The sequence below is a fragment of the Electrona antarctica genome (assembly GCF_951216825.1).
Source record: "Electrona antarctica genome assembly, chromosome: 18".
NCBI classification, from domain to species: Eukaryota; Metazoa; Chordata; class Actinopteri; order Myctophiformes; family Myctophidae; genus Electrona; species Electrona antarctica.
This window is the reverse complement of record NC_136799.1, coordinates 37,916,656-37,930,841: the sequence shown is the minus strand read 5'-3', so window position 1 is coordinate 37,930,841 and position 14,186 is coordinate 37,916,656. Positions and strand designations below refer to the sequence as shown.

Sequence of the window (14,186 nt, the reverse complement as noted above, 5' to 3'; positions counted from 1 at the left end):
CAATGGGATAACATTTTAAAGAAAAGTAATATTTCAAATTATTATTCCACTGAAGCATCAACAAACAACAGCAAAATCATTAACGTGAAATAAAAGCTACAAAGTGCCTTTAAAACAGAAAATAAGCAAACATTTTGCACTGAGGTTTTGGTAGAGTCACCAAAACCAGTAGGGTTCATTCTGAAAATCTGCCTATTAAAAATGATCACTTATATTGTGTACAAAGTTGACATTACACCTTGAGTGTAGTAGTGCTAGAGAAAAGGTCCTGGGTTCACTCAAATGATTAGGGTTCATCCTCCTGGGAGCATGAATGTTCTTCGCAAGTTTCATGGCAATTTGCTCATTACATTTTGAGATATCTTGTGTGTAAGTGAAAATATTGGCCTACGGCTAGTGGGTAACCCAAATCAATAGGCTTCACCCAGCTTCCAGGGAGCATGAAGGTGCTCAGCAAATTCCATGGCAATCCAGACAGTAGTTTTTGAGATATCTTGTTTGGGAACAAAGCGTTGGACGAACGAACGGACAAACAGACATTGCCATTGTTAGAGCCTATAGTGGGGCTAAAAACAGACCCTTATGGTTCCTTACAGAACCTTTACGGGTTTTTACACTCTTAAAGTTAAATGAATCCTCAGGAAATTGCCTGGGAACTATACTTGTATCCACCTCTATTTGACACGAAAAAACATACTGTATTACTTTCATGCATGAGGAAAACCTTAAACCTCAGTTGAAGAGAGAAGACCAGCGAGAATAACTTGAGACCTAATAGGAGGGGTGTCCTTCCCAGTAATGGTGGGCTGCAACAGTAGTGAAAAACTGAAAAATAGAGCTTTGAAGAAGAAGAACTTGACGCTTGGTGTTTTACTAGCTCTGGTCCATAGCTCTAATGCCATGCGACGGCATTAGAGCTATGGACCAGATCTAATGTTTTACCAATAAATATTCATGCTCTTTATTTTTCAGTTTTTCACATTCTTCTGACCAGCACATGTTTATCATTTGGACATGCGTGCTTTTGTAATTTTGCAAATGCTCTTCTCATTCAGTGCGAGCTGAAGCCTGGAGGGCGGGGCCGTGCTCTCCCGGCGCCCACAGCACACAGAACAGCCAGAGCAGTTACTGTACAAGTATTGTACAGTAACAACTAAAGTCTCTGTAATGTTTACGTTGTACGATTACTACAAAGCAATCTAAAATAAAGGGATTTAAGATCATTAAAGCTGGGCTGTTGCCTGGGTCCAATGCATTTCTGCCTACTTCCGGTCAAGGACTTGTACCTATTTGTTGTCCCCATTCTCAATAGAAGTCTATGTAGAAGAACCGCCATTGGACTGACTGAGTTTTCGTAACTCTGTCTTACTCTATGGCTCTGAGAACAGCTAGTTTGAGTTGCATCAAACGAACATGCTCTGTTCCGTGTGTTTGGCCAAACCATGTGACTTCCATTGGAAAAGCATTGAGGCGGCCATGAAACATCGACGGAACAGAGCATGTTCGTTTGATGTGTGTGAATGAGGCCCAGGGGAGACGGAGGTGGTGACTGAATGACCGAGAAAAGAAAGATAAAGAAAATGCATATATGTCGAGTCGTTCTTCGTTCAAAGTGCTGTGACTGGGGACTGAGAGACGGACTACGAAATGGATCGTTCTTCCTTCAGTCTTCAGATGTGCTGTGACCGACCGACCCGTACCGGTCCACCAGCCAACTAGTGTGAAAAGTGTGAACTAAATAGCGAATGTTGGACTTGGGTCGGTCTAAGGCCTCATTCACACGTATCAAACGGATGTTCTGTGCTCTGTCTGTGATTAATGGCTGCCACAATGCAATTCCAATGGGAGTCACATGGTTTGACCAAACATTTGTGTTTGATTGCTGATTGCTGCCTCATCAAACACAAATGTTAATCACAGACAGAGCACAGAACAATTGTTTGATACGTGTGAATGAGGCCTCACCGAGTCTAATAATGTATGACTGACTGACTGACTGAAAGTGGCCCTCTGGTTGCAATTACTACTTGCAACTACTTGCGTACAGTGCAAAACAACGTCATCATCATGATGATTAGTGTTTAGAAACATTACACAATAAAGCAAAATAAGAGTGACTGGTTATCTAATTAGCTATCTTCTGTTTAAAGGCACTGTCACTATTATGGTGATATTGTATCACAGATATCAATGGAAAAATAAACATAGGCCTATAGGCTAATAAATACAAAAAATGTATATAATATGTAATGCTATATAAAAACATGGAAATTAGTTATGAGTAGAGCAGGCCTAGTAGAATGGAATTAATAGCATAAAATTAATAATACCATATTAGTTAGTATAGATAGAGTAAATTGGTATACTGCACATTTCTTGGTGGTTGTGAGCAAAGATCAATGTCAAAAGAGGGTCAAACCTTTATTCACACAGACAAGTCTAATAAAATACCTACAATAAATCTGACAGAAACGGGGTGACTGGGAGGAGTGACTGCTCGCGGATCGTCTGACTCTGCCTCAACAGAACAGTTACCCTTAAAAAAACACATCTATTGTTTCATTGTAACTAAGATATGCGACAGAAATTCATAATTTCTAATGCCGTATTTAGCTATTACGACCGCAAATGCTAACTGACAGTGCTACTACTAGCAGAGATTGAATCCCATCCCTTACAGAGAAAATCCCATAGTCTGGAAGGACGGTCGGCCTGGCTCGGCCAATAGAGTTCCCTCAAGGTACGTCACGTGGTGTTCCGCTGAGTATGGAACATGATTGAACGATATAGCTTACGGCAGTAACCGAACGACCGAAATTAACGAAATGAACGGATCTTTTTACTGAACGACCGAACGATCCGGTTCACTGAAATCACTATTTCACTATATCACCCATCACTATTGTAAACTTTCTGTAACACGAGTGAAACATACACAGTAAAATCCTCAGTGTTCATTTAACAGTATACAAATGTACTAACCTAACCTCGGTAGTGTCAATATACATATCCTCAGTGTACAGCTGTAACCAAATGGACCCGTAATGGTCCCTTGTGTTACATTTGTACACTCACATTATCCATTTTGTCTCACAAATGGATAAATGAACACTGAAGATAGGAAGATACATATCTAGTGTTGCCTGTCAATGAACTGCAGGTTGATGGGGGCAGCGGGGCAGAGCAGGCCGTGGGTTCTGGCCTTGACATCAGCAGCAGTGAAAGGGGACACAGCGATCTGGAACCTCTGCACGAGCTAAGAGGAAAATTACACACAGTTGGCAAATTACGTGCATGGCTCACTGTCATAAGCAACGTCAAAAATGATCTGTGAATGCATTTGTGATGTTCCTAGGCACAATGTCAAATTGGGTTGGCCGAGTTGTGTACGAGTGTGCATGACGTGTGCATGACGTGTGTGCGTGTGTGTGTGTGTGTGTGTGTGTGTGTGTGTGTGTGTGTGTGTGTGTGTGTGTGTGTGTGTGCTCGTGTGTGCGTGCTCCTTTACCCGTGTGAGTGCCAGGTGCATCTCCAGCTCTGCTACCCTCTTGCCAATACAGCTCCTGATGCCATAGCCAAAGGGGATCGATCCAAAGGTATCAACACGGTTGTTGTCTGTACGTATCCAGCGATCTGGCCTGAATTCTGCAGCACCATGGAAATTGTCATCATGCCGAGATGTGGAGTAGTGACACAGAGCCAACTGAGTCTAACAGTGCGTGTGTGTGTGTGTGTGTGTGTGTGTGTGTGTGTTGGGGGGGGGGGGGGGGGGGGGGGGGGGGTAGAGAGGGGGGATAGAGAGGGGGGGAGAAACATGTGCATGAGTAATGCAGAATCATGTTACATTTGATACCATTGTAATGGTTTTGGCAGAGTAGCAGGCTGTTTATTTACATGCCTGACTCATGGCTATTATGTTGCCCAATGCCCAGTGGCACTGTATCAGCCTTACCCCTTTGGGGATGAAGTAATTGTCCACTACCAAATCATCTTGGGTAACCCGTCCGTTGCCGGGGAGTACTGGAAAAAGCCTTCTCCCAGGAAGAGGGCGAAGGTTCCAGACAAAGAGTGTTAATTAATCAGCACATACCATCAGGCTGTGACTTGTGTGCAAGAGAAGCAGAAGGTAACGGTGAGCGAAAGATTCAGAAAAGCCAAGCTCTGTTTACGAGTCAATCAAAAATGTTTCTAATGTTTTAATCAAACAATCACACAAATGAGAGACGGAAAAGTATACCTGAGTGTTTCTTTGACCAGGCCCCGGATGAGAGGCAGGCGAGGGATATCATCAGCCCCAGCGGATGTTCCATGTCCGAGGGTACTCACCACTTCCTCATAGATCTGCTGCTGTGCCTGAGGGTGACGCGCCAACAGGTAGGCGGCCCACGACAGAGTGAAAGACGTCTGAGAGAGACATGGGGCGGGCAAGTCACAGAAAGAGGCGAAGCAGTGCATTAGATTAGAGAAATGTACAGTTTTTGGCTGTTTGGGTTGAGGTGGGGAAGGTGGTGTCTCTCTCCACATATTGCGCAACACTGTTTCTCTACAACTCGCATCTGATCTATTCCCATATAGAAATCATTGCTTCCCACTGATCTCAATATCCTCTCTCAGACATTTCCTGATATCTTTTCATTTTCTCTTCGCCTTTATTCAAGCCATCCCTACCACTCCCGTGATTCTTTTAACACACGCCTAATATAACATGCCACGGTCACTGCCGGTATTGTTTAATTACCTTACCTTCGGAGCATACGCCGAAGTATTTGCGCCTTTGAAAATCCCCCTGAAAATAGTCCCATGGTTTGTTGCCTAGACGAAAAATAATCCACCGCATGGATCCAAGTTTAAAACCCTGTTCACTTGCATTGAACTCATTTTCCCAGAAGCCCTTGCAAGCCAGTGGATACTGTAGGTCGATTTCTGGTAAAGTCATCATAACGCGTCGATTCCCGCTGGGGACGCTGTGGGCACTGGGTCCCCTCCGCGGCCATCTTGCCATCAGAGTTTGGAAGCACTCGTTTTCAGTAAAGCAATGTCCTGCTGCCTCCTGCATTATGGGCAAATTCAAAACAGGTGGTATGCAGGGCAGTTGAGTGATATCTAACGAGCACTTCCAAACAAAGCAAAAGCAAAACTTAGAAAAAGAATCACCTGCAAGGACAGAAAGTAACTCATAACATGTCTACAGTGGAATTTTATGAAACAAACACTTTGAGGATAGAAAGAGAATATTTCAAGCTTTTCGTACAGCCTCAATGTTGGTGAGTTTGACGTTGTGTAATACAATCAGATAGGACTTTTCTGTTTGGATGAATGGGCTGCCAATGGGAAGTTGCACCTTGTTAGCACCTTGCCATTAATGTATATGGTAAGATGGCTGCGGTCTGCATAATGGTCCATAGGGTGATGTTGTCTCTGTGTCGCGTTATTGTTCTCCCGGGCCCGCCGTCGTACCAAAGGAATACAGTTGGGTGCCACCGATATTGTCCCTTATCATTTGACCCGTTTAGGCCTGACCTCAATTTTTTTTTAAATCCTTCTAAATCCTCCAGTTTTCTGAAATAAATATTTTCACGATTTTTCAAAAATAGCAGACCTACAAGCTCGTAGCGCGCCACTCGGTGGCGCGCTATGAGCTTGTAGATCTGCTATTTTTCAATAGCTAAATTATAACAATGTTTAAAACACCAAAAGGGGTTCTCGCCCAAAATGGGTTAACTGTCCTTTTGCGCAGATCACGCAAACCTCAGCAAAAAGAAAAGGACAATATCGATGGCCTCCAACTGTACTTCAACTGAATTGTCACACACCACCCAGCCTGTTAGAGCCAGGCCGAGGGTCTTTAGAGATCACAACAGCGCACATTCCCATTTATCCTCTCCACGGTGCGCATACAGCGACCCATCTCCCTGCTCTCACACACACACACACACACACACACACACACACACACACACACACACACACACACACACACACGCACACGCGCGCACACGTACGTACCGTGTCAATTCCGGCCAACACCATCTCTGTCATATTGGCATAGATCTCCTGTAGGTTCATCTCCTTGGTAACTAACAAATGTGTCAGCAACCCCCCCTCCACGCTCTCTCCTCGCTCCAGCTGTGCCTTGATCTCACCCAGTCTCTTATCAACGTGGACTTGGCCTGGGAGTGGACAGAGAATGAAAGGGTATAGGATGAATGGAGAGAGAAACTAGAAAAAGTGCCCTTCTGGGCACAGGTCTCCACCAGGAGGATAGGAGTGTGTGTGTGATGTTTGGCAAAATGTTTAGGAGCAATATAAACGTGTGTGTGTGTGACGCGGCTTGACCTGTTGTAGCGCCACCATGAGGCTGATTTGAAAACTGTCAAGTGGCATTGCTTCCAAAGCCTAGTGGGAATATGCATGCACAGTTTCACCACAATCGGACGCTGCGTTGAGTAGTTGTGGCGATTTGTACAAAGCGGGCTACTCCTGAAACGTTTAGAAGCCAATCGTAGCCAATGAGGTTGGATTATGAGAAATCAAACAAACCTGTCTTGATCACATGACTATGAAGAGCATGTGTACCGATTTGCGTGAAATTTGGATAAAATCTGAAGGAGTAATATTAGAAAATGTGTTTTACATATGTCGGCCTCCTGGTGGCGGTATAAAGAGCAGATGTGAAAAATTCCAGGCAAAGGTTTTTCCTTGGCCTCTAGGGAGTTGGCATACAAAGTTATCCACAGATCCGTGCAGTTAGAGGTAAAAACACTTTTCGGCCAGTTATAGCGCCACCATGAGGCTGAGTTGAAAATGTTCATGTGGCATTTCCTCCTCGGCCTAGTGGGAATGTGCGTGCACAATTTCACGGAAATCACACGATGTGTTCATGATTTGCAGCATTTTGTTTGAAACTGAGCACTCCTGCGAACTTTGGAAGCCAATCTTAGCCAATCAGGATGGAGTCTGAGAAATCTGAAAGACCTGTTTCGTTGAATGGCTCTAGAGAGACTGTGTACCAATTCGCGTGATGTTTGGACAAAATCTGTAGGTGTACTGTCCAAAAACTTGTTTTGCACAAAGCGGCCTCCTGGTGGCGCTATAACAGGCCGTTCTGGAAATTTTGGGGCAGAGGTTCATCATTGGCATCCAGGGAGTGTGTGTGCAGAATTTGGCATCGACCAGGTTAACGGTGCCAGAGATTAGCTGTTCACAGACGGAAGGATGGACGGACGGACACACGGACGGACACACGGACGGACGGAGTGCAAAACATACTCTCTCCCCATGCCTTCGACCTGGTGGAGACAATAATGGAGAGGAAGTGAGGAATGGGGCTTGAAGAACCAAGGAAGAGAGGTTAGAGGGAGGACAAGTTATGTAACACGGGCGGCGGTGGCTCAGGGGTAGAGTGGCTGGATGGTAACTGTAAGGTTTCCCCCCCACCACCCACCCCTTTTCCCCCTCACTGTATATGTTTCTTTTCCCTTTTTTACCTCCTTTATGATGAATTCCTGTTCTGTTTGTTGGCTATATAGAAGTGTCTATTTGTACGTCTCTAAATGTTTTGATGATTTGAACATGGTGGACCCTCTTGTAAACAAGTGTAATGCTTTATTGGGTCGTCCACTCACAGTTAACAGTCTTTGTATTGAGTTTGTGCTGAAATGTACTGTAATTCTGCAAACTGTTAATAAATATTTCAATCAATCAATCAAAGGTAAGGTTGCCAGTTCGAACCCGGGCTACCCCAGAGTTACTGTCGAAGTGTCCTTGAACAAGATGCTGAACCCCTAATTGCTCCTGATGTGCTGGTTGGTGCCTTGCATGGTTTCCGCTGCCATCGGTGTATGAATGTGTGTGTCAATGGGTGAATGTAATGCACAATCTCTGTAAAGCGCCTTGGATAAAGGCGCTATATAAATGCACCATTTACCATAGGTACCCCACCCACAGTCCCACACATGGCCAGAACTCCTGTATAGGAGTACACGTGCTCCTACTGTATGCACGTTCCACATTCCATTCTGTTAATGGTCAACTGTTTGGCCACAAGAATTCAGACAACTTATACCAACCTTGAAACATACCTTAGTTACGTCACCAAGAATGGTGGTCCCTTATTGGCCAAGGGTTTCCACACATATGATGTAAATTCTCCATTCATTGTCAATGGCATTTAATGTTTGTATTAATAGGAGGGAAAGATCACACCCGTGTGAAGTGAGGGGCGCTAATATATTAAAGTCTAACTCATGTTGCTATGATTAAGTCAAGAGCTGTCATTTGTTTCTCGGAATGCTATGATATAGTATTTATATTCGTCTGTCTCTATTACAAAAGCTGTGTTATAACTTCATTAAACACATCACACATGCCTATAGTCATTATTTGAGAATACTATTCTTCTGACTATTGGCAGGCTCAATTATTGCTCAGTATACACTGTGTAAACTCCAAAGGCGTCATCTTCAATGTACGTATATTTACATGTCACCCATTGTACTAACTGCAAAACACTCACTAAATTTGAAGAGGCCATCCCAAAATGTACAGAATTCTTCCCAAGGTTTAGGGATGATGGGGCGTAGCCATTTTGGGATGGCCCCAGCATACATGGTGATCTTGAAGGAGCTGAACATGAGGTGCAGTGCATTGATGTAGTCCTGTGTGTGCTGGGGAACTTCATTCTCCAAACATCCCAGCCGAGTTTCATACAAAATGGCTGCCATACCTGTGAAGAGGAAGGTTGATAAGTGCTTAGAAATATGAATAGTAAGTTACCGGTATCTGTACATTTGGGGGGTGGGCAGCAAGTTCTACACCTCACCTAATATTTGACTATGAATAAAAATTCCCCATAAAGAGGAATATACAGAGGATATACAGGATTTATTTTTCAAGTGAAAAATAATATTCCACAGGTATAATTGATCATTATATCGGTAATCAATGGAATGTGACAATATTTAGTGTGATATTATTAGAATATAAAACTATGCACAAAAACAAATTTCACCCACTTTTTTACTTGTAAAAATGTGATGTGACAATAAAGTTGATTCTGATATTAAATATCTTTATATATAAATATATTTTCTCATTCACATTAACTTTCTCTATATCTTTTGCCTTCTCAGTGTTAATTTAACTCTCAGAGTGTACAAGTGGACCCACTCTCAGAGTTACAGTGTAGCCTGCACGTGTGTTATAATTCTATTATTATTATCTTGTTATGTATTGAATTTATTGAAAGGATAGCCCCTTGAGATGCAGCATCTTGTATTAGAGGGGGTCCTATACATTCAACTACAACATTACAGCAGTGCATGTACACAGTACTAAAGTCACAGGAGCAACATAACACACAGTACAAATACACAGGACATACACATACAGGTACAGTTAGCTGTACCTGTATACTGTGTAAGCACAGTCTCTGCATAACATGTCCCACCAACATTTGGTGGGACACTGCTTGTACCTGTATGAGTAAGTGACAAATAAATCCCTCTTGAATTCTTCTCTTGATTCTCGATTCCAAGTTTCTCTTTTCCTATCACGTGACGTGACTCAACCTTTCCTGTGCGTTATTCAAGCTGATACCTACCCTCCATAGCATATTTGAAGAAGAGGTCATTAACGTTGAAGACAGTTGCACCATCAGCTTCCTGGCTGCGTAGCATGCACACTCTCTTCACCAGGTCATCTACTACTTTGTTCACATCGCCTGAGAACACTGCGACATCACGTGGACGCATGATGAGCTGTCTGAGCACACTCCGCATCTTGAGCCAGTCTTCCGCCTCACTGGAAAACAGGATACAGGGCATCAGGTTTGATCTTGAACATTTAAAGTTCTGAAAATATTGAACATGCTACAAAGCAGTAATTCTGGAAGAGGTTAATTTGTTTCAAAGGACCAGGCTTCGCTGCCAATAAACATCACTACGCACAGAACATTGCGCTTAAAATAATGTTTTTCTTTGAGACCCGTATAGAACCCTGATGTTGCCATTGCCAACACAATTCTCAGTGAATAAAGAGAGAGAGAGAGAGAGGGACAGAAAGAAAGGAAGGAAAGGAAAGAAAGACAGACAGAGACAGACACAGAGAGAGGGAGAATCTAATGAATCATTCCACCTTCCATTCTTAGTATTTTATTTTGGACACTAGGTCAGAGCTCAAAGGTCATAGGTGACTCACGCAGAGAGGAGGCCAGTGGAACGGCCTGTCAAATCTCTGTACTCCTTCCAGGAGTCCATGTTGGCTCTCTGTGGGGCCACACCCTCTGCCCTCAGCACCTGAGCTATCAGGTCACGGTCTGCAATAGATACCACCAGCTGAGGTCCGAAACGGGATTTGAAGATTTTCCCATACTTCTCCACGTGCTCCATCTGCAAAGCATGAGCATGGCAGTTATTAAAACTACTAAACAAAAATGAATAAGTATAGTATCGGGTATTCATTCAAACAAGATATTGCTCAGCAGGAACCTGTAAGATTACATTAGAGGGGAATTGTTGGGAATAGGCATATACTTTCATTGGAATAAATCTTACTTTAAAATGAAATATACACTGTTCATGATCCACGTATACAGCCTCAATTTAGCAGATTTATCCCTCCTTACTGGCCTACCGGCATGTGCACTTAAGCCCCTCCAACTGATCCAAAATGCCGCAGCACGCTTGGTCTTCAACCAACCAAAATTCTCACACGTCTCCCCCCTTCTCCGCTCGCTCCATTGGCTCCCGGTCGCTGCCCGCACAGAATACAAAACTCTGATGCTGGCATTCAAAGCAACCAAAGGCATGGCCCCCCCATATCTCACAAGTATGATCGTACCCTACAAACCCTCCCGCTCACTCAGATCAGCCAACGCAGGGAAGCTGGAGGTACCTTCACTAAAAACGCCGGGACAACGCTCCACACGTCCCAAACTCTTCTCCCTTCTGGCTCCAAAACTATGGAATGCACTTCCCATTGCAGTCAGAACTGCAGCCTCACTCCCAATCTTCCGCCGTAGTCTGAAAACCCACCTCTTCAGACTCCACCATGGCCCGTAGCACTTGCCCTAGCCTAGCCCCTTAGATAGCACATTATGTAGACTTAGATAGTATTTTAAACAGACTTATAGCTTGTTATGTAGACAGCTCTAGAATTGCACTTTATGTAGTCATAGCACTTTATAGTACACATGTATAATATATTATATAGTATAGTATGTATAGTTTACATAGATACTCCACTGTTACGTTCTTAGTTTACGCATGATTCATGATAACTACTTTTTATACATGTGATGTATGCCATGCTTTTTGTTATTGCTTAATGTAAGTCGCTCTGGATTAAGAGCGTCTGCTAAATGCCTAAATTGTAAATTGTAAATTGTATTTGTTCTACAGATGTAAGTAGTACTTTTAGTGCACTTTAGGGTAATAGGAATAACTCTTAGGTAGTGGAGTAGATTTTCGCATCACAATGACATGATAAATCTATCACAGTTATACAGTATATACACAACTATATTTGTGTCTTAAAGATATTACTTGTTTTTACTCGTATAGAGCGATGTTATATACATCTGTGAATAGTTTATTAACAGTATGCTAAGCCAAACCTGGTAAACTACTACTACTACTACCACTACTAAAAATATAAAATGATAATATATTGTTATAATATATAAATATTGTGCGTGGCCAATTATTCATCATGCGTTTGCATAATGGAGATTTGAGGACTTTTCATAAGTTCCCACTTCCATTGATCATAAACATGATAGTTCTGTCACCATCAATATCATTTTGTATTTTTTGTAGAAAGAATGTGGCTGATACAAAATGGCTTGAAAGAAACTTGTATAAAGAAAGAAAGACAGGGCATAATATTCTTATAGCCATGGTAGATATCTCTTTGGGTCAGTACATTGTGCTGAATGAAAGGAGTATCCTACTAGACTTTATTTTGCATGTCCTGTACTACAAAAGGGCATATGGTAGCCTTGTTTTATCATGTTGATCTTCACCTTCTAATTTACATTGCACATATAGCTACTGGCCGTGCTCTAAAGCCCAAACGAACTTAAAAACCGTTTTGTCCCGACCCGACCGTTTGGTGTGGCTTAAGTTATGAGATGGTAGGGTAGGCTACACGTGCACATTTCCCCTTCATTTTCGCGTGGAAATGTATTAATGTCTTCTAGTGTTAGACTGCAGTCTAGACTGGAATGAAGTTATTGCTAAATCCATGTGAATTAACAAACAAATTGGGGATAACTGACTATAGTCCTAACTTACTCCCCCAAGTCCCAAACGTGCGCTTTTACGCAACAGTCCGTGCCAATTACGCACAAAATGCTGACGTGCACTGGTCATCATCAGACTAAACTCTTTGTCAAGGGGAAGCACGTACTTTTCATTGATTGATTGATTGATTGATTGATTGATTGATTGAATACTTTATTAACAGTTTGCATAAAAGGAATAGGCTACTAACATGGGTAAATTGACATGTAGACAGGCAAATGGATTACCTGGATTTCGTGGATTCTGCTAAAACCATCTCGATAAAAGAACTCAACCAAGTTGCCAATGGCACTGGGTCCAGGCATCTCCTTCAGCGACTTGATTGGAGTTTTCTCCACCGGTGTGATGAACCTCTCCTGCAAAGTATCTTCTTCGACTGCTGATATTGGCATTGCCTCGCTGGCTACGGATTTGTGCAGAGCGCGCAAAGTAAGGGATACCTGTTTGTGTAGCATTTCGCTTTGAAGGCTCTTGCCGCATAAGCGCATGTTATTCTGCAGGGCCATTATATTATATTTCTTATATTATGATATATATTTAGTGTTTTGTTAAAAAAAAAAAAGTTGTGATCAAATTCCAAGTTCAAATCTGCTTCTCGTATGGATGCATGTTCCCATGATCCCATCTGTCCTTAAATAGGATTGAATTAATGAATATGTGTAACGAGTTGCTTGCGCAACCAAAGGAATGGAAAAGGATTGGATGTTCGCTTCAAAACAAGGAGGGATAACGCTGTGTTCGGATGTGGGCGTATCCTACCGGTATATAAAACCAAATTCTTCCTTTGGGAAGGAACTCAAGGAAGGAGTGTCAACAACGTGTCCAAACAGTTTCATTACTATTCAATTGATTGGTGGAAGTGCGGGATGCAAAGCCCCTTATGGAGGGACGCAAAGCTCCCCTAGATATGAAACATAAATGAAACTATAAGAAAACTGTATAGGCCTACAGGCTATACTTTTGGACAAGTATCCACACAAGTATCTTTCCCTGAGAACTGAAAAATGATTCTGAAATTCCACATTATGTGGTTATTAATTAAATCATGTTTCAAGAATTATATTGCAAATAAGTACATATATTGCCTGATAACATGACATACCGTATTGCCAAATAAGCACATGGCCATGGCTGCAGTCAGGTTTAATAGCCTACAGTTGTTGAATGTTGTATGTTGAACTACTGGTACTGAGAATGGCCCTAAAACAAAGTCATTCTTTTATCATATTTATTGTATCAATGAATGGTACCCATTAAATCAATAGTTTGTAATAGGAAAAATGTATATGATGATAAATAAGCCATATTGTTTTCTGAGTGAATCTGTTACCAGTATTCAGCTGCTTTGAGTATAATGGTTTGTCCTGTCTGTTGTTACGGACCGGGACGTGGGCATTTTATAAGGGTATAGTACACATTGTAGTGCAGCGGCATAACTCGGTAGCCTATATTAGACCAATCGTTAATTTTATGAAAGAAGCGCCAAATTTGTTAGAAGTGTTGACAGGAACAAAACTGGATATTGGGCTTTTTCAAAATGGCCACCAGCGATTGGTTAAATCTTCCTAAATGACCCTCTAGCAGCTACAATATTTGCTGTAGGAGGCGGAAGTGTTGCATGAAGGTCAAGTGCTTTCATACCAATTGGCTCAAAGGGGTGGGGCAAATGCAATGGGAGTGGCTTATCATAAAAAGGTGCATAACTTCCAAGTAGACATACAAATTTGTACATTTTCATTTTTTGGAAAGGTTAGTCATGACCCAAAGAACAGCTGAGTAACTGGTCATCTTCCAAAAAAGGGGTGTGGCTGTGGGAGTGGCTTATTGGGTAGCATAGCTCTACATCAAATTGGCGGAGCACTCGGAAGACGCCCGAACTTGACT

At 42.4% G+C, this 14,186-nt stretch overlaps 1 protein-coding gene across 1 annotated transcript; it reads right to left on the bottom strand.

The window, feature by feature from the left end:
- Positions 1-3,133: 3,133 nt before the first annotated feature.
- Positions 3,134-12,757, bottom strand: LOC306941882 (cytochrome P450 27C1-like; the record flags this gene model as incomplete). The annotated part of the gene is made up of 9 exons (XM_079527522.1): positions 3,134-3,256; positions 3,509-3,709; positions 3,953-4,031; positions 4,238-4,404; positions 6,007-6,170; positions 8,516-8,725; positions 9,602-9,801; positions 10,198-10,388; positions 12,530-12,757. The coding sequence occupies 9 exons, from the start codon at positions 12,755-12,757 to the stop codon at positions 3,134-3,136; spliced, it is 1,563 nt and encodes a 520-aa protein (XP_079383648.1).
- Positions 12,758-14,186: the final 1,429 nt, after the last annotated feature.